General features: G+C 34.8%; 1 protein-coding gene across 1 annotated transcript; it reads left to right on the top strand.

Annotated features, from left to right (window-relative positions):
* Positions 1 to 239: 239 nt before the first annotated feature.
* On the top strand, positions 240 to 23,345 carry flr (actin-interacting protein 1 flr). Its single transcript, XM_089707837.1, has 13 exons — positions 240 to 399; positions 508 to 720; positions 10,457 to 10,604; positions 11,206 to 11,386; positions 11,835 to 11,954; positions 12,401 to 12,565; positions 13,871 to 14,078; positions 15,175 to 15,303; positions 17,946 to 18,052; positions 18,573 to 18,675; positions 19,328 to 19,497; positions 20,738 to 20,888; positions 22,941 to 23,345. The coding sequence occupies exons 1-13, from the start codon at positions 384 to 386 to the stop codon at positions 23,048 to 23,050; spliced, it is 1,821 nt and encodes a 606-aa protein (XP_089563963.1). The 5' UTR covers positions 240 to 383; the 3' UTR covers positions 23,051 to 23,345.
* Positions 23,346 to 24,788: the final 1,443 nt, after the last annotated feature.

Below are 24,788 nucleotides of genomic sequence, written 5' to 3'. Positions count from 1 at the left end.
AGTGCTGTCAACCCGCGCAGGAAAATATATGAACATGACAAGCGCCGATAAGCGCTTATAAGTTTCAAGCTTTCTTTCTGAATACGCCCTAAGTTCGAATAGCACATAATTATGTATTTTATTTTATCTGCAATAAATTACCAGAAATAAACACATACTTAATCTGTGGTATGGTGGTATGATATATCTGCGTCTGTCTACGTATATCTGTGATTGTGATATTATCGCAAGTTGGCAACATTGGTTTGTCACGTCATTTTTGGCCTTTGGGAATGGAGTGCTAGCGGCTGATATTGTTTTACCATATAAGTCAAAAAGCCTAGAAAGTAATAATAATTTGTGTACAGTGTTAATTATAATAGTAAGAAGAACATCTTATAAGAATGTCTTATTCGAATAGTAAGTTTCAGCGTGAAAAGTGTGAGGTTTCGGAGCATGGCCGTGGTATATGAGAAAGATAGGTGGAATCTCTGGGTTTTGGTTGTGAGTAAGTGCTTTCTTTCGCAGAATATACCCTCGCGGCTTTGCCGAGGACCCAGCGCGGTACTCCGTTGGTGCTTGGGGGTGACCCAAAAGGAAAGAACTTCTTGTATACCAACGGGAATTCCGTAATAATTCGGGATATTGAGAACCCGGCTATCGCGGATGTGTACACTGAACATTCTTGCCAAGTTAACGTCGCGAAGTACTCCCCAAGTGGATTCTATATTGCGTCTGGTGGTGAGTGCTTTTTGATTATTAAAGTATTTTCTAAGATATTTACCATTATGCTATGATAACCTTAAATGCTGAAAAAAATAAAAATAATGAAAAGTAGATGTTTTTGAAAATAATAAAGTTAAAACCATAAAATTATCATTATTTACGTAGTTTTCATAGTCGTTTTCAAGATTATCAAAATATCTGATAATGGACAATGCAAATATTCGAAGAATACAAATAAATTTCTATCTGTTTTTATGACTTACTAAACATATAGGTAATATTCAACTTATTAAATACTTACTTACTACTAAATTAAACTAAAACTCAATGAAATTATTATAATCCAAATATTATAAAATTCTTTTAAATTATTTTTTTCTCAAAACTTAATTATTTTGAGAGTAATTAATTTCCAAAAAGAATTAAATTAAAAATCATTCTATAGAACATCAATGTAAGAAAACATGAATGTGGATATCCTTTAAATGTGTTTACGACATGTATGTGTGAGTCATACATCAAATGTGTGTGTCTATGTCATACATTACAACTATGTCCTTATAAGGTCATATAATGCCATATCTTATCATATGTTGTGTTTATTTATGTACCTTTATTTGGTTTGACAAATTAATTTGTTAATACACTTATATAAATTATTAATAGCTCTATTAACACCTGTGGCCAATTATTAATATTTGATTAATTAAAAAATAATTCATCATTTGTTATCCTACTACTATTATAAAGGCGAAAGTTTGTAAGTATGGATGTATGGATGTTAGTTACTCTTTCACGCAAATACTACTGAACCAATTACAATGAAATTTAGCACACATATAGAGGGTAACTTGGATTAACACATAGGATAGGTCCCGGAAATCCCACGGGAACGGGAACTATGTGGGTTTTCCTTTGAAAACGCGGGCGAAGCTGCGGGAGGAAATCTAGTGGTGCATAAAGATCTATTTGATAAATATGTAGGTTGTAGAGATTACTTGTAATATTACATTTTGGTAATCTCTTAAATTGCTTGCCTATTTGTTGATAATGATCCAATTTCATGTACCTTATATTTTAATTTTTTTTTTATTAACAACTAGCTTTCCGCCCGCGGCTTTGCCCGCGTTTTCAAAGAAAAACCCGTTCCCGTAGGATTTCCGGGATAAAACCTATCCTATGTCCTTTCTCGGGTATCAAAATATCTCTATGCCAAATTTCATGCAAATTGGTTCAGTAGTTAAGGCGTGATTGAGTAACAGACAGACAGACAGACAGAGTTACTTTTGGGTCGTTTTCAAAATAATTGTACATTACTACAAAATGTTTGTCCCCCTAAAAAATCTTCGAAAAAAATATGGTTACGACTGAAATAAATCATTGTTAACGTTTTACAGACTAAACTTAAGCATACTGCATATCATTTCTGATGAAAAGCAATGAATTGCGATTCAAATTCTTACATAAATTTAATGTGAAAATAAAGTAACAAAAAAAGCTCCATACATTTTTTTATTGTCCCCTATGTGGACGACAATGAAAACCAATATTTTTATCAGAATTTTTGTATGAAACTTCCTATTTTTTTGTATCATAATTAAAAAGCAATGTTTGAAGTGTTATATCTGATAGATTAAACTATTTAAATTACCTTAAATAAACGAAGAATGACATATTATAAAATGTCCCTATCAATCGTTACAATTTCGTGACACTGATTTATTGACATAATTAACCAACTTCTTGTATCACAAAGAAGAGGAATCTAACTCTAATCATTGGCAAAACTGGTCATGTCACGAAAAGTAAGGTCACATTAACGCGCCGCCATTTTGTTCGTCGTCCAGACATGGAAGAAGTCCTGTAGTGTGCTGTGCAAAAAATTTAGTTACATTTTCCTAACGACGTATTCTCAACAAAAGTAAGTACATTTTGAAGAATTCACCTACCGCAATTGTAATATACTTAAATTATGACTAGAGTAATAGATTACACTTTCAATCTAATGGTAAATGTGATTATGTTTTGTGTAAAAGTATTTCTTAGGTTATTTTTTACATGTTACTGACGTACAATTTCTTGACATTTACTGACGTCAGTAAATTGTAGACGGTAAAGCTGTGGTCTCATGTGTAAAGTATGAAAATAAGATATTAAAATGTGTGTTAAATTAATGTAACGAATAAAAATAAAGGAGAAAAACAATAAATCTCTCAAGATAATTTTTTGTAACTACAGGCCATACTTTTTTAAACCATGATGTAGGGTTAGTAAAGTCGGGCTTAGGGACTTGACTTTTCCTGGGATCTGATAACTTTTTTATAGTGAAAGCGGATCAGTGAGTCTTGGCCTCCAATTTTACAAGTGGTTTCTGATGGGATAACGCTTGCCTTATTGCATTTAGTGTTGATCGCTTTTCCACCCACACGAGTGATGCTTACTTTTGTTTTTATTTTTATTCAAAATACATATATCCAACAGCTTTTTTTAGTTTCAGAATGCCGCTAACCGGTGCCGAACGGCAAAAAAATACATTGAAAAACTAAAAAAGCAAAACCCTGAAAAATATGAAAAGAAAAGGAAAAAAACACCTCGAGAAAGTGAAACAAAGACAAAGAAAAATATCAGATCTTAATGACAGTGAAAAAGAAGCTCGAAGACAAAAATGGAAAGAAGCTAATGATAGAAGAAAATAAAAGGAAAACCAAACAGAGAATTATAAAAATTGATTGTTTCTTGATTATTTTGTAACTAAAAATATATTTTTTTTTAACTAGTGACTTCTTACTTTTTTATATGTAATATTACCTTATTCTGAATACAGCCTTACTTTTACAACTTCCTGACATTTCCTAACGAAACAGTTTACTGACAATTTCGTGATGTACAAATATTTTGAAAATGACCCTTTTGCATTTATAATATTAGTATGGATTGATATGGCTTGACTTTGCTTATATTTATTTAAGATAAAAATATGACACTCCCAAATAAGTTATAAGTGGAAATTATTATTTTGTAGTTGTATTTGTGATTATTCATATTTTCTTTTATTGATGGTGTGGAAAAATAATTTTAATCACACAAATCACCTCTTTATAATTTTATAGGGCTGCTGAGCTATTTTCCTTTAAGAAAATAAAATATTCATTAGTGCTCTAAAACTTAATTAAGTAGAGGCTACTGATATGGCTTCTCTCATGAATAATTCCAAATATGGTGCCAAGGTTTTAGGGTTGCCTGTTTGATCTGACTCATGCCTTTAATAATTGTTTATGATATCAGTTTTATATTACACTAGTTATGTCCTGCGGTTACGCAAATATGTTATTCATAAATATCTAGTGTAGGAATTTCTTACAGCATTTATAAAAATCTCTGAATTTTTGCTATGTTTGTTGTTTGTTTGCGAAATTCATATTTACACAATACAATATTCAAATATATTATGTCTAAGTGTATAATTATAAGTAGAATAAATATAGAAATATACAATTAGGGTTCACTTATAAATAGCCAATGTACCAAAATAAAATAGTGCATCTTGCCAATTTGATTCCAGTTACCAAATTATGTCATTTCCAATAATTAATAACGAAATAATAAACCCACTTATTTTAATACTGTTTCTGAATATATTTAATAAGTATATATATATTTTGTATCAAAAGAAGGTTTTATTTACAGTAATAAATAAATAAATAAATATTTAGTAGAGTTCTCATAAATATTGTTCTTAATTTGTTAGTGTGTTTGTATGTCTTTTTTTCACGGCACAGTTGAGAGATTGTATTAGTTGTATGTTAGAGCCTAGAGGATAGATATTATAAAAAGAAGGCTAGAGAGAATCTATAGGCTACTTTTTACGGTGGTGAAGCTCTACTTTCGGGCGCAGCCGTGGGCGGAGTGTAGTGTTAAAAATACTCGATCTAGCTAGCCACCACCGATCGAAAAAACTTATTTAAAATGCACTATAAGCCCCAGTAGACAAGGGCCTTCACAATTAATAATTTCGTCATATCGAAAAAATTTTACTCCAGAACAATATTTAACGAAAACAAGTGTTTATTTGTTTTTGGCAACCCTGTGAATTGTAATGTGTGTTTGTATGAGTCGCTCTTTGAATGTGGGACTATTAATATGGTAGTAGAAATTATTCAAGGTTCTAAGTAATGCTTGCATTATGTTATTTACGATTGAATTCTGGACCAACAACGCGAATTTACGTTTTACGTACTGTTAGAAATTTAACTACTGTACTGTAAATATTTATATGCGACTAAAGAACGTTGTTTTAGAAATATTCACCATATTATATTGTACAAGAAATGAGAACATGACAATTTCGTCTTCATCTATATATGTAAATTCTAGTTTGTAATAACCTACAGGCTTCAAATACACCTATGCTTATACGAATACAAGTTTTAAAATGTGTATCAACTGTATGTACTTTCGTTCAGTGGTCTTGTGCCGAAACAAATTGAAATAAATAGATGTAATGTATTTTTTCTGCACAGAACATGCCTGATTGAACCAACGGATTGCACTTAAGTAATTTTTATAGACATCAAAAAACAGGCTATGTGCAAGTAGATTCGCGCACGAAGGGTTCCGTAACATTATCTATAAAATATAAAAATGGTAGAAAATAACGTTTCTTTTGGAAATAAATGAATGAATGAATGGATATATTGATCGCTTTCAATATTTAATTTATTGTGTTATTGTAGTAAGTAATAGCTTCAACAAAATAACATCAACATGTTTATGTTTATCGTATAATCTTATCGAGGTAAGGTAATTCAGCAGAATTCGTAATTGGGGCAAAAGACTACATATGATTTGGTAATTAATAGCTCTATTTCTCTATAGCGTTGGAATTTTAATAATGCAATGTACCTATTTCAGTTTTCGAAATAACTACCTATTTATAAACTAAAACTCGTGTGATATCGTTCCAGAAAACTTAATATTAAATTAGTTCTTCATATAATATGGAAAAGAATAACTATTAAAATAAGTTTACCAAAATTAGTACAGCCATTCGCAAGTAATGACTAAGGTACTTACCCTATGATAAGCTGAACTTTTAACAACTTCCGGTCTTACATTTTACCGACGGAGAAAAAAGCTTCCTTCCAAGTGCAATAAGGACATAAATATGCAACCAAGCGGATGCGACAGAGATAGCTATACATAATAATAGCTGCGAAATTTGATATGAATTCGCGTGTAAAAGTTAGCAACAGTTTTAGAGCGATAGTAGGCGATGTAGCTTGGAGTTCGGCCAACTGGAGCGTGGATCCCTAACATCCACGATTATGTGCAAGCGATAGTCTATTTGGATAGACCATTTATACCTTTGTTTTTTTCTGTTACTAAAAAATATGTGTGATTTTGTTGTTCACAAACGCCGTCGTCAGTTTGTAATATGCTGACAATTTACTTGTTCCACTGTCGACATAATGTGTGGATTTCAAGGATCTTCTACTTATTCAGCAAAGTTTGATAATACAATAACAATTTTTGACGTGACAACGTCTTATAATTCGATAGAGCCGGCTGCACGAACGAAAAAACATGAATGCGGCGTTACCTCGCTCTGAGGCGTTCCATGTAAGGCTTGAAGTGCAAGCGAGAGCGCGGAACGAGCGACAAAGGAGCACAATCGGACGTTGTCACGTTCAACTATCGTCAGTAAACCAACTTTACAGACAACCAATTTTTTATTATACTAACTAGGATCGTGCATTTGAGGATACTAGATTTGGGAACTTTTCATTAGGTATATCGACTTCTTATATTGTTCTATATTCATTCGACTATTCAACATTGTAACGCTATGAAAACGATTTATCATCGTGATGCTTGTACTTTAAAAGCTGCCTTATAAAAGTATACGAAACTAGCGGTCCGCCCCGGCTTCGCCCGTGGTACATATTTCGCAATAAAAGGTAGCCTATGTTCTTTCTCAGGGGCTTTCTCAGGGATTATCTGTGCCAAATTTCATCAAAATCGGTCCAGTAGTTTATGCGTGAAAACTATACATACATACATACAAACCTTTCCTCTTTATAATAGGTAGGTATTACTCAACACATTTAAATTTATCATCAGCCGAAAGTCTAGTTAACAGAGGATAAACTGACAACTTCATATTGTAAAAAAGCGTAAATGAAATAGTGAAATAAAATAAAAATATTATTCGCTATAAGTATATAATATTGGCTGAGCTTCTATTATTATATTATGGGAACTAAAAAAATTGGAGACGCATATTTATTACAAAACATAGCAAAAAACCGTCTAGAGAAAACATCGCTTTAGTTATTACAATATCTAGATCACATCAAGACAAGGGAAAATGTAAATACATTCTCACAATGATGAGAAAATTATAATAGACAATATGGAGGTTATTAAGGCTATGTGCATTTTCTTTTATAAAATGTTCTCTTACTCTGGTTTTGCTTACTCTGTAAGAATACTAGAACTCAAACATTTATGTTTTGAATTAGACTTCTTCTAGAAGCACTTTTGAAGCATCATAACATACTTTTAGCATCAAGCACCGGTTCGGAAAGCCGAAGAGACGACAGTTACTTTTTTTATTTACAAATTAAGTTTATTAGCCAAAGATAGCTTGTTCAAGTGAAAGTTGGTTATCATTTTTGGTTCAGTTGATTATAGCGCAATCGACTTACAGCAGAATGGTCTAAGATTCAATGCACAAAAAACTAAGGTATTAATAACCGTAAAAATGTTTATCGGATAAAAATTAGCAATCACATTAAAAATTGAGCGAATACGAATTTAAAGTCGTCGTTGCTTATTTGATAAGTGCATCGCCATATTTAAATTAATTAGGATTTCTTTTCGCAGTATTTTTTAATGCTAATCTTGTTATTTAGTTCCTAAACGGCTTTTAAGGTCATTGACCTCACCACTGGCAAAAATGACGTCACATCCCCAAAATATATTTCAGCGCGGTTCTGTACCTAATGTCTTTGACAATAGAGTTCATCATAATTTTAAACAATTGATCTGAATTGGTTAGCTTTCCGGATATCATATTGCCACTCTGTGGTTTGTGGGTTCCATATTAACCGGATATGATCGGCTCAATATAAATGGATCAGTGAAATATGTGGAGTTGACATTTTTGTGTTATTTTTCTGCATCCTTATCTACCAAGAAGCAACTGTACTCATTTTTTTGTAGTTATAATATGTTTTGAATAAAGATTTGAATCTCATTTACTGCTGAATCGATGTGGTTGAGATTTTTATGCCTGGAAATAAAACGTTGGCAGGTTGTCGATTTTTTTATATTTTTGTACCTACCACGTAAATCCGCGGGCTGAGTCGACTAGCTTAATCTAAATATATCAGAATTCAGAACGATAAAAAAGTGTGAAAATAAGTGACGAAGTTTTTAAAACATTTAAAAAGTGCGTAAAATTTCTGCATTGAAAAGTCCACACGTAATAAACTGAATCAAACATCGATAAAATTTATCACAGAACAAATACTATATTTCTATTAGCTATAACAAATTTGGAAGGATTCTCTAGATTGAGATGTTGACTATAAATCATATTCAAGAATATTATGATGCTTTGCATGCTCATAGGATTAACCGTTACTCCATATAGATGTATTTCGGAAGGTTTCCATGACAAAAGCCGTCGATAACCGTAGAATACTGTCGGCACTCGGAAAGCGCCTCAGTCATTACACCAATGTTATTTTTAGTACGTCGTGAGCGACTGACCGTGACCGTAACGTGTTATAAAAATAATGCTCGCTTATTAAACTGAATTTTGATTACAGCGGTAATCGGTATTATCTAAGATAAACTTCTTGTAATTTTTGTAATCGGCCGCGGCGCCTCCACGCCTTTCTTGTTATCATGGTGTAATGCTTAAGATAAAATAGTATCGTTAGTGTTGTTGAATGTAATTGTTTTTAAGGTATATATGGGTTAAAGTTGGAAATTATACTGATATTTTTAATGAATTGAGAGAGGTTATAAAGCAGTATTATTTCAAACTAGCTGTGCTCTGCGGTTTTACCCGCAGTGCACCGCTCCTGTTGGTCTTAGCGTGATGATAAAAAGCCTATAGCCTTCCTCGATAAATGGTCTATCTAACACCGAAATAATTTTTCAAATCGGACCAGTAGTTCCCGAGATTAGCGCGTTCAAGTAAACAAATAAACTCTTCAGCTTTATAATATTATTATTTATTATACACTAGCGGTCCGCCCCGGCTTCGCCCGTGGTAGGTACATATTTACGTTTTCTCTACATAAAAACCATCCTCGTTCTTCAAGGAATATAATAAAAAAAGAATTATCGAAATCGGTTCAGCCGTTCTCGAGTTATGCGCTTACCAACACATTTTGCGATTCATTTTTATATATAAGAAGAAGAAGAAGATTTAGATGTATAAAAATGGCAGATCTATATAGGTCGTCCAGCGCCACCACAAATTCCCCACTGTTATTAATACTTCTTTGACATCTTGACAATAATTGTAATTTGTAATTTTTTTTTCACATTGTAAATAATTCAGTACAATTATTTACAATGTGTAAGCAATAAAATACATAATACGATTATTTGATGACTACTACTGTTATTCAAGAGTTGGCTTGGGAATGTTCGTATCGCCTCATGAATTTTCTACATAACTTTTTTCATTTCCGACGTTTATATTATAGTACCTAATCTATTTTTATTATTCAGTGTTTATACCGGGTTGGAACATACAAACATGCAAAAACTACACTCTTTATTCTTTAAAATGTTAATCTATACTAATATTATAAAGCTGAAGAGTTTGTTTGTTTGAACGCGCTAATCTCAGGAACTGCTGGTCCGATTTGAAAAATTCTTTCGATTTTAGATAGCATATTTATAGAGGAAGGCTATAAGCTATATATCATCTCGCTAAGACCAACAGGAGCAGAACACTGCGGGTAAAACCGCGGAGCACAGCTAGAGTTGAAAATATTTATGAGTGTAAAATAAATATATACTAGCAAAGAAAATTCAAGCCATGTAGTTTGTAGGAATACAGAAATTAGTATTCATTTGATTTGATTGTGGAAGCGATTAATTTATCTGTTCTGGCGATCTTCCCGTGCATATATTTTCACATACATTTAAATAACAACTGATAGATAGAGTAATTCTAACATACTGTGAATAGTTGATGATTTTAGAGATAAGAGCTTTTTTGTTATTCTCTATTTTGATGTTAATTATTGTAGTCGAATCTTTAAAATAATGTGTGGATATTGGATAATATAAAATGTAAAGTTATAATGCAAAAAAATTACCTGCTTTGCATCGCACTGATGAAATATGATGGTGATGGTCAATGATGAATTTTATATTGTAGCTATATACATACTATGTATAGTATGTACTACAAAAACTGCACTCTCTATTTGTCAATCAGCTCATTTAGGAAAAAGTAGTCCAATTTTTAAGATTTCTTTATAGTTACTTAAAAAATTATAAGGTAGGTATTATTATTTTATATTAAGAATCTCTGTACAACCACCTACTAAATTCTGCTCGTCATGTGTCTTAAGTATTAAACCGATTTTTTAAATTTCCTTGTACATAAAAAAATATACTATATAATGAAGAATCTCAATCCGACCTACCAAATATACTTAAGATAATATGTCCAAGTAATAAGTATGTTACAATATTAAACTACATCAAATGCTTACAGATGTGTCGGGCAAAGTGCGTATTTGGGACACAGTTAACAAAGAGCACATACTCAAGAATGAGTTCCAGCCGATCGGAGGGCCCATTAAGGACATCGCGTGGAGTTCTGACAACCAGAGGATGGTGGTTGTTGGCGAGGGGAGGGAGAGGTATGTACTATGTAGTAATCAAAACTCAAACATTTCAAACTCAAACATTTATTTATTCAATTATACTTCTTATAAAAGCACTTTCGAATCGTCATAACATTTTTTGCATTTACCACCGATTCGGAAAGCAGTATCTATGGAGAATAACTGGCAAGAAACTCCATAGTTGCTCTTTTAAAGGTTTAGATGTGTAGAAACATAAAAGGGTAAGAAGAATAGTGTAGAATAGTATTGTATTAGAATTTTTTAAGTAATCTTTAAAAATTTACTATTTTACCACAAAAAACTTTAACTTTATCGTAATGTCGTATTTCACATAGACATAACTAAAAGTGACAAATCCCTGGTTTAAAGTTACACTGTGTTTAAATAGTTTTGTGGTAATACTAATATTATAAAGCTGGAGAGTTTGTTTGTTTGTTTGAACGCGCTAATCTCAGGAACTACTGGTCCGATTTGAAAAATTCTTTCGGTATTAGATAGCCCATTCATCGAGGAAGCCTATAGGCTATATATCATCACGCTGACCAACAGGAGCGGAGTCACACGGGTGAAACCGCAGAGCGCAGCTAGTATCTATATATGTAACTTAAACTTGCAGATTCGGCCACGTTTTCATGTCAGAGACTGGAACATCAGTGGGAGAGATCAGTGGGCAGTCGAAAGCTATTAATTCGGTGGACTTCAGACCGGCTCGGCCGTTCCGTATCGTCACCGCCTCGGAGGATAACACGCTGGCTGTGTTTGAAGGACCACCCTTCAAGTTTAAGTGTACTAAACAGGTGATTATGTTAAAATATTTGTAAAAAAACTCACCGGTCGACTAACGGTTTTACAATCATTTATCAACACATATTCTTACATACTCAAATGCGTGCACTTTGTTTTCTTTAATAACTAATACATAAAATGTTTAAATGTTATATATTGTTATTCTTAAGGAATTTCAGCTTATTAAACTCATAACATTTTTAGAGAGAACCCGTCTTCCACACTACAAAAAACAACTTGTAAATTATTATACGTATTTGTTGTACTGATTATAAACAGCTTAAACTTAGCACAGATAAACTCAAAAATAATAGCACCTATGGTGAATTATTCACATATATTTTTAACTACAGAATTGGTAGGACACCAATAGGTGTACAGTACAGAATACTGTACTTATAATTATTATATTCGATATTTAATTTTCGATCTATTTTAATAAGTTTTAATAAATTACAGGAACACACACGTTTCGCCCAAGCGGTGAGGTACAGTCCGGATGGGAAGCTATTCGCTTCAGCGGGCTTCGATGGGAAAATCTTCCTGTTTGACGGACAGACGTCTGAACTTAAGGGAGAGGTGAGTAATAATTGGGTTTATGGTTTTTACGGCTTTAGTGAAAGTTTAATTTAATAAATAAATGTTTGAGAGGCGTTTTCCTCCCTGTCTACCATGAGAAATTAAAGTGAGCACTTTAAAAAATTCATATTGATATATGCAAAATGCGATAAAATGGTAAATAAATAGTAATATGTACATATATATATTGCATTCATGGAAAATAAAATATTATTATCTAATTGTTAATTTATAAGTACTATTTATGTGACTGACTTCTTACAAGAAGGAGAGTTATGTTTTTCGAGTGCATTATTATTATGTATTTCTTTGGCACGCTCTACAAGCCAAATCGCTTGATGGATTTTGATTTATGTAGTAGTAAGCATCATAATTATTGTGGTAGTGATGTTTTTGTTTTTGTTTTCATAATGATTATAATTTTTTTTAATAATTTATCTTCACAGATCGGATCGCCAGCGCACAAAGGCGGTGTGTACGGTATAAGCTGGTCCCCGGATGGGAAGCAATTGCTCTCCTGTTCCGGGGATAAAACCTGTGCGATTTGGGATGTAGAGACCATGCAAAGGACCACATTGTTCCCCATGGGGTCTGCTGTTGAAAACCAGCAGGTGAGATATGTATAGAAATAGATAAAACCTGTGCGATTTGGGATGTTGAGACCATGCAGAGGACCACATTGTTCCCCATGGGGTCGGCTGTTGAAAACCAACAGGTGAGATATGTATAGAAATAGATAAAACCTTTTTTTTTATAGTGGGGAAATCTTCCAAAGATACCCACGGCCCCCGGGGAAGGAGCCGTGGGTTATGTCGGATTCTTACCGACTAAAACCCCACTGTGTTCCGTCGAGCCGCTTAAATGATGGGGCCGCGGGTATTTGTTAGAATTCTTCCGCGACCAAATAGATAAAACCTGTGCGATTTGGGACGTGGAGACCATGCAGAGGTCCGTGCTATTCCCCATGGGGTCCGCTGTTGAAAACCAGCAGGTGAGATATGTATAGAAATATAGGGAAACAGGAAAAAACTTGATAAGTAGATACATTTACATAGATAGTAGAGCTACTCTCATGTTCCAATAGCGGCAAATGTATAAATCATCGAATTAATAACAGTCGGCTTTTGCGCGCGAGTCAAAGGACCGGCAGTACCAGTGCGAATGCCTGGCCACATAGTCTCGCGATCGCAGTCCGGAAAATTGGAAATTAATAATTATGTCGTCGCCAAGCATGGAATGGTCAAATGAAAAAGTGTTAATGTTTTTTTATGTTTGAGGACGACGACGACGATGATGTATATGTCTTTTTACTATCGACATTAATATAATTAGCTATACTAAAAATACATAGCGCGCACGCTGCCACCGTTTCAACTTCCATTTCGTGAGACACGGCAAATGACAAGTGAGGAGCGTCGCGATTGATCGCGCGAGTAGAGCAGTGTGTGGCTACAGCATAAGATAGTTAACAGTCGAGTAAATGTCGAAAGAAATGAAATGAATACAATGAAATATAGATATTCAATAAAATGAAATTTAGCTATAGCTAATTTAGCTCTAGAGATCGGAGCATTACATGTTCCCCAAAACGATAGTGAACATCCATCAAGTGAGAAAATATGACTTACTAGCATACCGCCCGCGGCTTCGCCCGCGTTTCAAAGGAAAACCCGCATAGTTCCCGTTCCCGTGGGATTTCCGGGATTGTGTCATTTTCCCGGAACAAAAAGTAGCCTATGTCCTATCTCGGGTATCAAAATATCTCTATACCAAATTTCATGAAAATTCGTTCAGTAGTTTAGGCGTGATTGAGTAACAGACAGACAGAGTTACTTTCGCATTTACAATGATGTATGGATAAGAAGTTATATAAATGTTTATGTAAAAATATTGCTATAAAATTACCCTCATTGCAGGTATCTTGTCTATGGCAAGGCAAGCACCTTCTCTCCGTGTCTCTGTCCGGTGACATCAACTACCTGGACATAGACAATCCGGAAACACCATTACGCGTGATCACCGGACACAACAAGCCGATCACGTGTCTCTGCTTGTCTCTGGACCGGAAACGCTTGTATACCGCCAGCCATGATGGCGCCGTCGCTCATTGGGATGTTAGTTCCGGTGAGTTTTGTACCATAGATAATATTGGGGGATTTTTTCTTGTCTCTGGACAGGAAGTTTATTTATTATTTATTTGTAATCCAACCTGGATCAACACTGGAAACCTGGAAGTTGTAGGTTAGCTAAAATGATGCTATCTCGCATTGGTCTATGGTAATTTTTTATCCATAGATAATTAATGTTAGATACGTTTTAGACATGTGTTCATGCTTGCCTCTGAATTGGCAGCGGTTGTGACTTACTCTCATTCTTTATATCATGGACAAATGTTGCATACGTTTTACGCTTGTCTTGCTTGTCTCTGGTTCGGAAGTTGTGGTAAGTGAGTCATTATGATGCTAATTATAAATAAATAAAATATTATAGGACATTATTACACAAATCGACCTAGTCCCACAGTAAGCTCAATTAAGGCTTGTATTGTGGGTACTAGGCGACGATAAATATAATATTTAATAAATACATATATAATAACACCCAGACCCAAAAACAAATAATTGAGTTCATCACACAAATATTTGCCCTGACCGGGGATCGAACCCGGGACCGTCGGCTCAGTAGGCAGTTACTTTACCACTGCGCCAACCGCGTTGTGATGTTAGCTCTGGTGTGTTGGTATTAATTCAGACCATACCAACACTTTCTTGGCTACACAATACTATACACATAAAAAAAAAACGATTCAAATATTAATATGATTTTGATAATTTTATATTGCATGTCTTCAATAAATGTTGCATCATTTATTGAAGACATGTCTTCAATAAATGATGCAATATAACGTGAAGCAATAATAAGATTTTAAAATAAAATAGCACTCAATGCTTCACTTTTCAAAACCTATGACTAATTCCGTAACATTATTATTTTTAGGGCTGATTTTTCAATCCTTGGTTAAAACTTATCCGTCGAATAATGTATAAAACTACCATTTTAAAACGTATTCTAATTGCCCGTATTTGACAGTTTACGTGACATTTTAATATTATCGTGTAATACTTTATTGGACGGATAATTTTTATCCAAGCATTGAAAAATCGGCCCTTATTGCATTTATTATATTGTATTTATTTATGTTATTTATTTATTTCCCCAGGTGTGGGCGGTAAGGTAACCGGTTCGGGTCACGGTAACCAAGTGAACGGTATGCGTTTGTCGAAAAATGGCGCTCTGCTCACTTGCGGTATTGATGACTCGCTGAGATTCGCACAGCCCAAGGCTGAAGGTATGTTTGTTAAATCCATACTAATATTATAAATGCAAAAGTAACTCTGTCTGTCTGTTACTCAATCACGCCTAAACTACTGAACCAATTTGCATGAAATTTGGTATGGAGATATTTTGATACCCGAGAAAGGACATAGGCTCAAACTCAAACTCAAACAAACCCGGGAAAATGACGCAATCCCGGAAATCCCACGGGAACGGAAACTATGCGGGTTTTTCTTTGACTGCGCGGGCGAAACCGCGGGCGGAAAGCTAGTAATAAATAAATACTAAAAAATCGTTTATTAAGAAACAATACAAACTAATTAATACGAATTTAAATTCAACACGATTTAGACATGACCGCCTCAGTATATTCAAATACATTGTTCATAACATGAATACAATGTCACGAATACAATGTCAATGCAGACAAGATCATAATGCCTACCTACGCAATATGTGTAAGGAAGTTGAAGCTCATGCAGATAGATATGAGTCAAGGGATCTGCATCACAAGATTCGTCTCATTACTAAAACGCTGCCGTCAAAAACCTGGGCCATAGAAGATCAGAATGGCCAAGTGGTCACTGAACTCGACAAAATATCGGAAGTTTGGAGAAACTATTGTCAGTCCTTGTTTGAAGACCCTCAGTCGCAAAATTTTACATCTACAGAGCCTGCGAGTGATATGCTGGAGCCGGATATTCTTGAGTCAGAAGTGAGAGCCGCTATTCAACATCTTAAGAATGGGAAAGCCACAGGAAAAGATGCGATCCCTATTGAAACAATTAGGGCATTAGGAGAGCGGGGCGTTCATATCTTCCACATCATCTGCAACAAGATATGGCTCACAGGCAAATGGCCCTCTGAATGGGCTCATACAGTTTTCACTCCTCTTCATAAAAAAGGTTCCACTAAGAAGTGTAGCAATTTTCGTCTTATAGCTCTAATTACACATGCCAGCAAAATTATGCTACACATCATCAACGAACGACTAAAAGCTTATTTGTCCAGAGAAATTGCGCCTGAACAAGCCGGTTTTGTGAAAGGAAAAGGAACCCGTGAACAAATTCTCATCGTTCGTCAGATCATTGAGAAAGCTCGAGAATTCAACAAGCCTACATATATATGCTTTGTGGATTTCTCCAAAGCGTTTGACTCGGTGCTATGGCCAACGTTGTGGAAAACATTACTGGACATGGGCACACCACAACACCTTGTGCACCTGCTCAGGCAGCTCTACGAAGGGGGCACAGCTTCAGTGCGGACAGATGACCTCCTCTCAGATAGCTTCCATCCAAGTGCGGGCGTCCGACAGGGATGCATTATATCACCTTTACTTTTTAACGTCTACACCGAACTTGTAATGCGAATCACTCTCGAGGACTGGGACGATGGTGTTGTGATTGGTGGACACAAAATTGCAAACTTGCGGTACGCAGATGACACTACCTTGTTTTCAAGTAACGCAGACCGTATGAAGGAATTGCTTCTCAAAATGGAGCGCGTATGCCGTACGTTTGGGTTAAAGATAAACCGTTCTAAGACCAAAATTATGATTGTAGACCGCGCCAACGACAATTCGCCCGAAGTGACACAGATTGCGAACTGCAACGTGGTTTCGACCTATGTATACCTTGGTGCTTTGATCTCAAACAACGGAGGCTGCGTAGATGAAGTAAAAAGACGTATGGCCATAACCAGAACTGCGATGGAGAAGTTGAGAAAAGTGTGGAGGAATCGTAATATCACCAAAGCCACAAAAGTCAAGCTCGTACAAACACTCGTATTCCCCATTTTTCTTTACGCGGCAGAAACGTGGACAGTGCGCGAGTTGGAAAAAGGGAAGATAAATGCTCTAGAAATGTGGTGCTGGAGGAAGATGCTAGGGATATCGTGGACAGAGTTTCGCACCAACGAGTCCATACTCCAAGAGCTCGGCATCAAACAGCGTTTATCGACCGTAGTACAGTCGCGCATACTGCAATACTTTGGACACGTGTCTAGGCGAGATAACAACTCCATTGAGCGGCTAGTAGTACAAGGAAAGGTGGAAGGAATCAGGTCGCGCGGCAGGTCACCAATGCGCTGGACCGACCAAGTGAAATCTGCTGTAGGAATTCGCGTATCAGACTGCGCCAGACAGTCTAGTAACAGGAAGAGATGGCGGGAGATCGTGCGGAAAGCTGTGTCCGCCTCTACCACCGATGTGGACGTCTCAACGTGACCACGACCACTCTGCCAAGAGTGAATCGACAAAGAAGAAGAAACATGTGTTTTGAAGCCTACTAATAAATTTTTAAATTAGAATGATAGCAATTTTTTGTCTTTAAAATCTATTTATACGTCGCTCGCCCTCTCCCTCTTTCTCTCTTCCTCTATCTGTCTCTTTCTCTATCAAAAAACAAGAGATATATCTCTATCTTTGATGAATCAGATGCGCGTCTAAACGAAGCCCAGTAACTACTACTACTGAATAAATAAACTTTTATGCTTAATCTTTAAAACTACTTAACGAATTATGATGTGATTTTTTTAAGCTAGTGTTAAATACCGAATAGGAGGTAAATTGTATAAATATGTAATGACTATTCAAAAGTGCTTCTAGAAGAAGTCTAATTGAATAAATAAATGTTTGAGTTAAATATTTATTTTTAGGCGAAGCACCTTCATACACGGAACAGTCGGTGCCGCTCGGAGCTCAGCCGCGCGCTATGGACCAGCTTTTAGATGACGATATTACTATAGTCGCTACTGTTAAAGAGGTATTTTTTATATATTTGGTTTAATTGTTTTGAAATAGGAAAGAAAGTCCACCGCCGCCTCGATTCAGGGTTTGATTCCCGGTGGAGACGAAGAAAAGAAATGTCTCGGTCTGGCAGGACACAGAAGGCTGATCACCTACTTGTCCCTAAAGAAAATCGATCAGTGAAACAGATGTATGCATAACGCATCTGCCCCTTACCCCACTAGAGGACATGGGACTTTTAGGAATAAAAGTCATTGGTCGCTTTGTCAAAGGCCATGCACAATTGCAAAAAATTAAACTGTTAATAGTGTGCCTGTATATCACGCACTTTTTTATTATTATTAAATGCATGTTATTAATTTTTAGATAAATAACTATGATTGAAATATTTGTCCTAAAAAACAACATTTTCAAAAATTCTTTATTTTGAACAAAAATAAAGGGAATATAAACTTAAATTAATATGAATATGAGCAAAATAATTGTTATTATTGACACATTTCAGTATATTAATCGTGTAATAATTGAATTTTCAGCTAATCATACTGTCTGGTGGAGTCAAACGTGGTTCCTTGCCGATAAAGTACGAACCGTCGTGCGTCACGATTAACCATCAGAATAAAGATGTCGCCGTTGGAGGTAAGTTTAAATTAATATGAATATATCTACACTAAATATTAACCAACTCATCTTGTTTATCTTCTACTATATAAAAATAAGTCGGGTTCTCCTTCCTGACGCTATAACTCCAGAACGCACGAACCGATTTCCACGGTTTTGCATTCGTTGGAAAGGTCTCGGGCTCCGTGAGGTTTATAGCAAAAAAAATTTGGGAAAAATTTCAACAGAAAAGCGGGAAAAAATGAAATGTGGTGGCGAAACCGAGTTCGCCGGGTTTGCTAGTTTTATATGTATTTTAGCTCATGTATGTACAATAAAATGTAATAAATAAATAATGTTATAAAGACGAAAGATTCATATTTACCGAGTGGTGATCTTTTTTGCCTCGGGTCAAAGGAACAAGCTTTTATACCGATTTTAAAAGGTCATTTTTCCGTGAAAAGTAAAGATGAATCCATATGTTCTTAGTTATTACAAACGTTTTAGTTAAATATTAGCAGGGTAGTTGAATTTCCGATATATGTGTGTTTTCTTTAGTTTTTTACCTGTTTCACTTTAAAATACCGTGTTAATATGTTCTTTAACTAAAAAAATCTATTCATTTCTATATTTTTTCACTGTTTATTTTTTTTTAACTCAAACAAGCCCTAATTTCTATATTTTTTCGCAGGTGACGACAGCAAAGTGCACATTTACACATTATCCGGTTTCGAATTGACACCAAAAACGGAGTTGGTGCATTTAGGTGCTATAAGTGACGCGAGATATAGTCCCGATTGCAAGTACTTGGTGGCTTGTGATGCTAACAGGAAACTGATACTCTATGACGAGGAGTATAAGGTTGGTTTTCGCTTGTTTTTGAAGTGAAAACTTCTTTAGCGGCGTTGAGCACTTTTTCTGTAATGGGTATAAAATCTTAAACTCGCGTCAGGACACGTGACCTGATCGAAAAAGCGTAAGACGGATACCATTCCAAAATATCAAACATGCTCAACGTTAATAATCAAGTTTTCACTTCTGCCGGCACTCCCGGAGTGCGACCCGTCTTTTTTATTACGTTTATAGTTTTATATTGATTAGTGACGCGAGATATAGTCTCGACTGCAAGTACTTGGTGGCTTGTGATGCTAACAGGAAACTGATACTCTATGATGAGGAGTATAAGGTTGGTTTTTGTTTGTTTTTGTCACTATATAGTCTATTCAGGGGTTAGCCTTAGATCAGCTTTCGTTTTTTTTTTTTACTTTGTACTAGATATAAATGCGATTTATGAAGAATAGTTTAATTTGATAAGTTTGAAAATCATTTCACAATATACATAATAATAATTATAAATTTATAAAAGTTTTGTGTCCCTTAGACACATAAAACTGAAAGAATAGAATAAATTAGATCGCTCTGGCGGGTCACGAGTGGCTGAGTTGGTCAGGCATTCGCCCCGGAATGGCGCGAAAGATGCGGGTTCGAGTTCCGCCTCGTGATCGAATATTTTCTATTCCTTACCCTACTAATATTATAAATGTGAAAGTGTGTAAACATGTGTGTGTGTGTTTGTTACTCTTTCACGCAAATACAACTGAACCGATTACAATGAAATTTAGCACACATATAGAGGGAAACTTGGATTAACATATAGGATAGATTTTATCCCGGAAATCCCACGGGAACGGGAATTATACGGGTTTTTCTTTGAAAACGCGGGAGAAGCCGCGGGCGGATGCTAGTAAATTTATGTTTATAAAGCATTTGAATGCCATAAAACCAAAAATATTATATACTAGTGGTCCGCCCCGGCTTCGCCCGTGGTACATATTTCGCAATAAAAGGTAGCCTATGTCCTTTCTCGGGTATCAAAATATCTCCATACCAAATTTCATGCGAATTGGTTCAGTAGTTAAGGCGTGATTGAGTAACAGACAGACAGAGTTACTTTCGCATTTAAATTCAAATTTTCAAATTCAAATTGCTTTATTTGCAGAATGTAGAATTACAAAGATGTTTGTAGAATACAGATAATATAGATCCTTAAACATTCTGCTCGTAGTTGAGCGTGCAAATATATTAATATTATTATTTATAGCTTGCCCACAATAAAGAGTGGGGCTTCCACACAGCCCGTGTGAACTGCGTGTCGTGGAGTCCGGACGGAAATCGTGTCGTGTCCGGATCGTTGGATACGACGCTTATCGTGTGGAGTGTTAGCGCACCGGCCAAACATCTTACTGTTAAGAGTGAGTTATATCACTATCACTACAGCGTATTTCCAAACTATACATAGCCAGAACGCAACCATAGGAAACTGCTCGTGTATACTTTGTAATGCTGTTTTTAAGTTTGTTATTACAATATATACACGAATTTTGCGTACTGATCGTGTATACTTTGTAAAGCGGATGCTTGCTTCTTCGTTCCAAACTATACACGATCAGTACGCAAAATATGTATAACTAAATATAGCTAACACCACTTACGCTTGAGCGAAATAATAAATATATAGGCAATCAAAGACTTGTACAGATATATCTATCTACTTTTATTCTTCTTGATTGATTCAGTAAAATATGGAATAAAAATATTATTAGGTAAGCTTAGAAAAATAAATAGGTAACAGATATAAGGGTTACCTATGGCCCCTATGGGTTAGGTTAGGTTCGAGTTTTTTTTAACTACACAAAAATAGGAGCCCCGCTTCGCGGGGCTCCGTCGCCTCGCAACCGTCTTCTTCTGGACTTATTAGATTCTTACATTTTAGCACTATTGTCAATTGTAAGTCGTGCAGTATAGTCGGGAACGAAGACACAAGCATCCTCGATACAAAAAATATACGATCAGTACGCAACATTATATACACAATACACATGCATTTTAATAATAGATTTCAAAACAGCAATACAATAATATAAACGCGAGCAATGGAGAGACGCCGCGCTTACTCCGAAACATACACGATTAGTCCGCATGCGTACTGGCGCTGTATGTTTTGGAGCGCTATTCTTACTTACTTCACTACAAAGTATACGCGAGTATTTGCAAGTATTTGCGTACTGCTGTTGTATAGATTGGAAGAACTTTGTAAAAAAGTTATTTCCAAACTATACGTGATTATTTCCACACCGTTGCGTACTGGCCTTGTATAGTTTGGAAAGACGCATCACTACATAGTATAAAACAAAATCGCTTTCTCTGTCCCCATTTCCCTATGTCCCTTTGTATGCTTAAATCTTTAAAACTACGCAACGGATTTCGATGTGGTTTTTTTTAATAGATAGAGTGATTCAAGAGGAAGGTTTTAGTATATAATGTATTAGGTTTTAGACAAAGCGGGCGTAGCCGCGGGCGGTAAGCTAGTATTGTAATAAAGCTGGAGAGTTTGTTTGTTTGAACGCGCTAATCTCGGGAACTACTGGTCCGATTTGAAAAATTATTTCGGTGTTAGATAGCCCATTTATCGAGGAAGGTTATAGGCTATATATCATCACGCTACGACCAACAGGGGTGGGGCCACGGGGGTGAAACCGCGCGGAGCAAACAAACTAGTATAGATTATAAAACTTAGAGTTTGTTTGTGTGTTTAGTTGAACGCAATAATCTCGGAAACTACGGGTTTGATCTATAAAATTCGTTCAGTCTTAGTCAATTTATAGTGTATATAATATCATCACGCTATTTATAATCCAATAAGAGCGTAACTATGCTGTTATAACCGCGTGATACAGCTAACTTATAATGTGAGATATTTAATTTCACAAGTGTAGATTTAAGTGCTTATATGTTATTTTGATACATAAGTATCACTGCTTAATATCAATACGTCCTGTGGATTTTGCGTGATCATCATCAGCCCATATATTTTCCAACTGCTGGGAAACGGACCTCCAATGAGGTTACAGACCGACTAAAACCCCACTGTGTTCCGTCGAGCCGCTTTAATTGAAGGTTATTATTTAAGGTTAAGGCCGCGGGTATTGGTTGAAATTCTTCCGCGACCCCCTATGAGGTTACAGGCCACCGTTTAGAGCAGTGGTGATGTCACAACATGTGCAGATAATTTAAAAATTCATTTTATTTTTAGGGCCGATTTTTCAATGCTTGGATAAAACTTATTCGTCGAATAATGTATAAAACTACCATTTTAAAAACGTATTCTTATTGCCCGTATTTGACAGTTTACGTGTTATTTTAATATTATCGTGTAATACTTTATTGGAAGGATAAGTTTTATCCAAGCATTGAGAAATCGGCACTTAGTAGGATTATTAATTATTATAATTTATTATTTTCAGACGCACACCCCCAAAGTCAGATAACAGGCGCGGTGTGGATCGACGACGAGACGATCGCATCGGTCGGACAGGACGCTAACACGCGCATCTGGAATGTGCCTAACGCTTAAATATTGGGGATAAGGCACTTTGCAGACTAATTACAATGTTTTTTTTTATTAAAATGGATTATATTTGTAGTGAGATTTGAATGGAGTTATTTTTCATATTTTTGTTTTAAATTTCAATTTAAAATGCTACATAATTAAAATGGTTGATAACCATAGAAATCTAAATAACAAGACACTAGAAGTCGTAAGCGTGCGTGACCTTGTCGCCACTCAGGTGATTTTCACATCACCAGTGCATTCGTCACTGTTCAGTTGCTCTGGAGACGTATGAGTGTATACATGGTGTGTTTCAGCAATTCCCATTGCGGAAATTCTTCCACAAGTTGTAACTATACTTATAAAGGAATAATATTTCATCGGAAAATATTTTTTTTTAAGAAATAATGCCGTTTTTCCTTAAAATTATAGAATATTTACAAGTATTACGAGTGTCACCATAGTAATCGAAATAACAATGAATGACACAGTCGACCATTCTTATTATCACGTTTGTTCGTATTGGAGCAAAAAGTCTCATATACTTAGGGATGTTATTCTAAAATAAACCGTAAATTCGTGCGTTAGGATACATATTCAAAAGCTTAATTTAATAGTTAAGTTAGTTTTCACTAAAATCAAGCTGTCCAATAAAAGGCATAGTTTACTTGTGTGTACTGTTTAGCTTTCGGTTTGAATGTGTTGATTTTGGCGACAGCGGTTTTCATACGAATTATGACATTATAGCACTTCTATGTGTCTTGTTATTTAGATTTCTATGTTGATAACATTTTTAAAAAGGATATTTATTTAATGAAATATCGAGTTATTTTTTCATATTTTAATTGTATAAATTATGAACGTACTTTTTTTTATTCAAAAACCGTTTGTCAATTTTAATATTTTCTTAATTTTTCTTAACTTGCCTGAATGAAATGTATTTTTGGAATAAGTATAAATGAAGATAAGTTGTTAACAAATTTTGTACGCTATGCTTATTCTTATACAAACATGTTTTATGCTCCCATATTTTTGATAAATTAAAAAATCTCATCTTTAATAAAAAAGCTTGATTTTAAATTGTCATTGAGTATCATATATGTAATGATAAGTACATATATCTATTTTGTATAATTTTTAGATGAATTATAATGTAGTTTTTTCTCTGTGCTCAACGTTTTTAATTATTGCTTATGTATAAACCCTTAAAAATATCTTTATATTATTCGAATTCTACTTGTATTATCAAAATATTGTAATTAGTTTGTAGATGCGTATAGTTTTTAACAGGGACGGATTTCGCGAAACGGGGCCCCTAATGTGCGAAATCATGTCTACATTTTATAATTGAATGTTCTTAATAATTATTATTTAACATTTTTATTAAAAAAAATGGTTTTGCGTCATCTCATATCAATTTATTTGTATAAAAGGTACCTTAAAAACTGCAATATTGTTAAAATATCACTGTTTCTGTTTAAAAACTTATGTTGAATTTAATTATTAAGAACATTTGGTCGATATTTATATAACGAGAAGAGTTTTATCCTTAAAATATAACTAACGTATTTATTTAGCTTTTTTAAGATTAATAGGAATACTCTTGAACTGCATTTCTACTGAAATTATATTTATTGAGTTTATATTTAGATCTCTCATTGGTCATTGGTAACTAATCAATTAATACAAAAAATAATAAAAAAAACAAATAATTAGGGTTCAATCTGAAAGAATATCCTACCGTGTGATAATATTTTTTCAA

This window comes from Colias philodice, chromosome 20 (assembly GCF_061535455.1).
Source record: "Colias philodice isolate Cphi_HAF_F1 chromosome 20, ilColPhil1 Martin Lab GWU primary, whole genome shotgun sequence".
Lineage (NCBI taxonomy): Eukaryota > Metazoa > Arthropoda > Insecta > Lepidoptera > Pieridae > Colias > Colias philodice.
Note: the sequence above shows the minus strand (reverse complement) of the source record. Positions and strands in the feature narration are given on the sequence as shown.

Coding starts and splice junctions, on each gene's coding strand:
- flr (XM_089707837.1), top strand. Junction 11,387..11,834: donor AGTTTAAGTGTACTAAACAG/GTGATTATGTTA, acceptor AATAAATTACAG/GAACACACACGTTTCGCCCA. Junction 20,889..22,940: donor CAAACATCTTACTGTTAAGA/GTGAGTTATATC, acceptor TATTATTTTCAG/ACGCACACCCCCAAAGTCAG.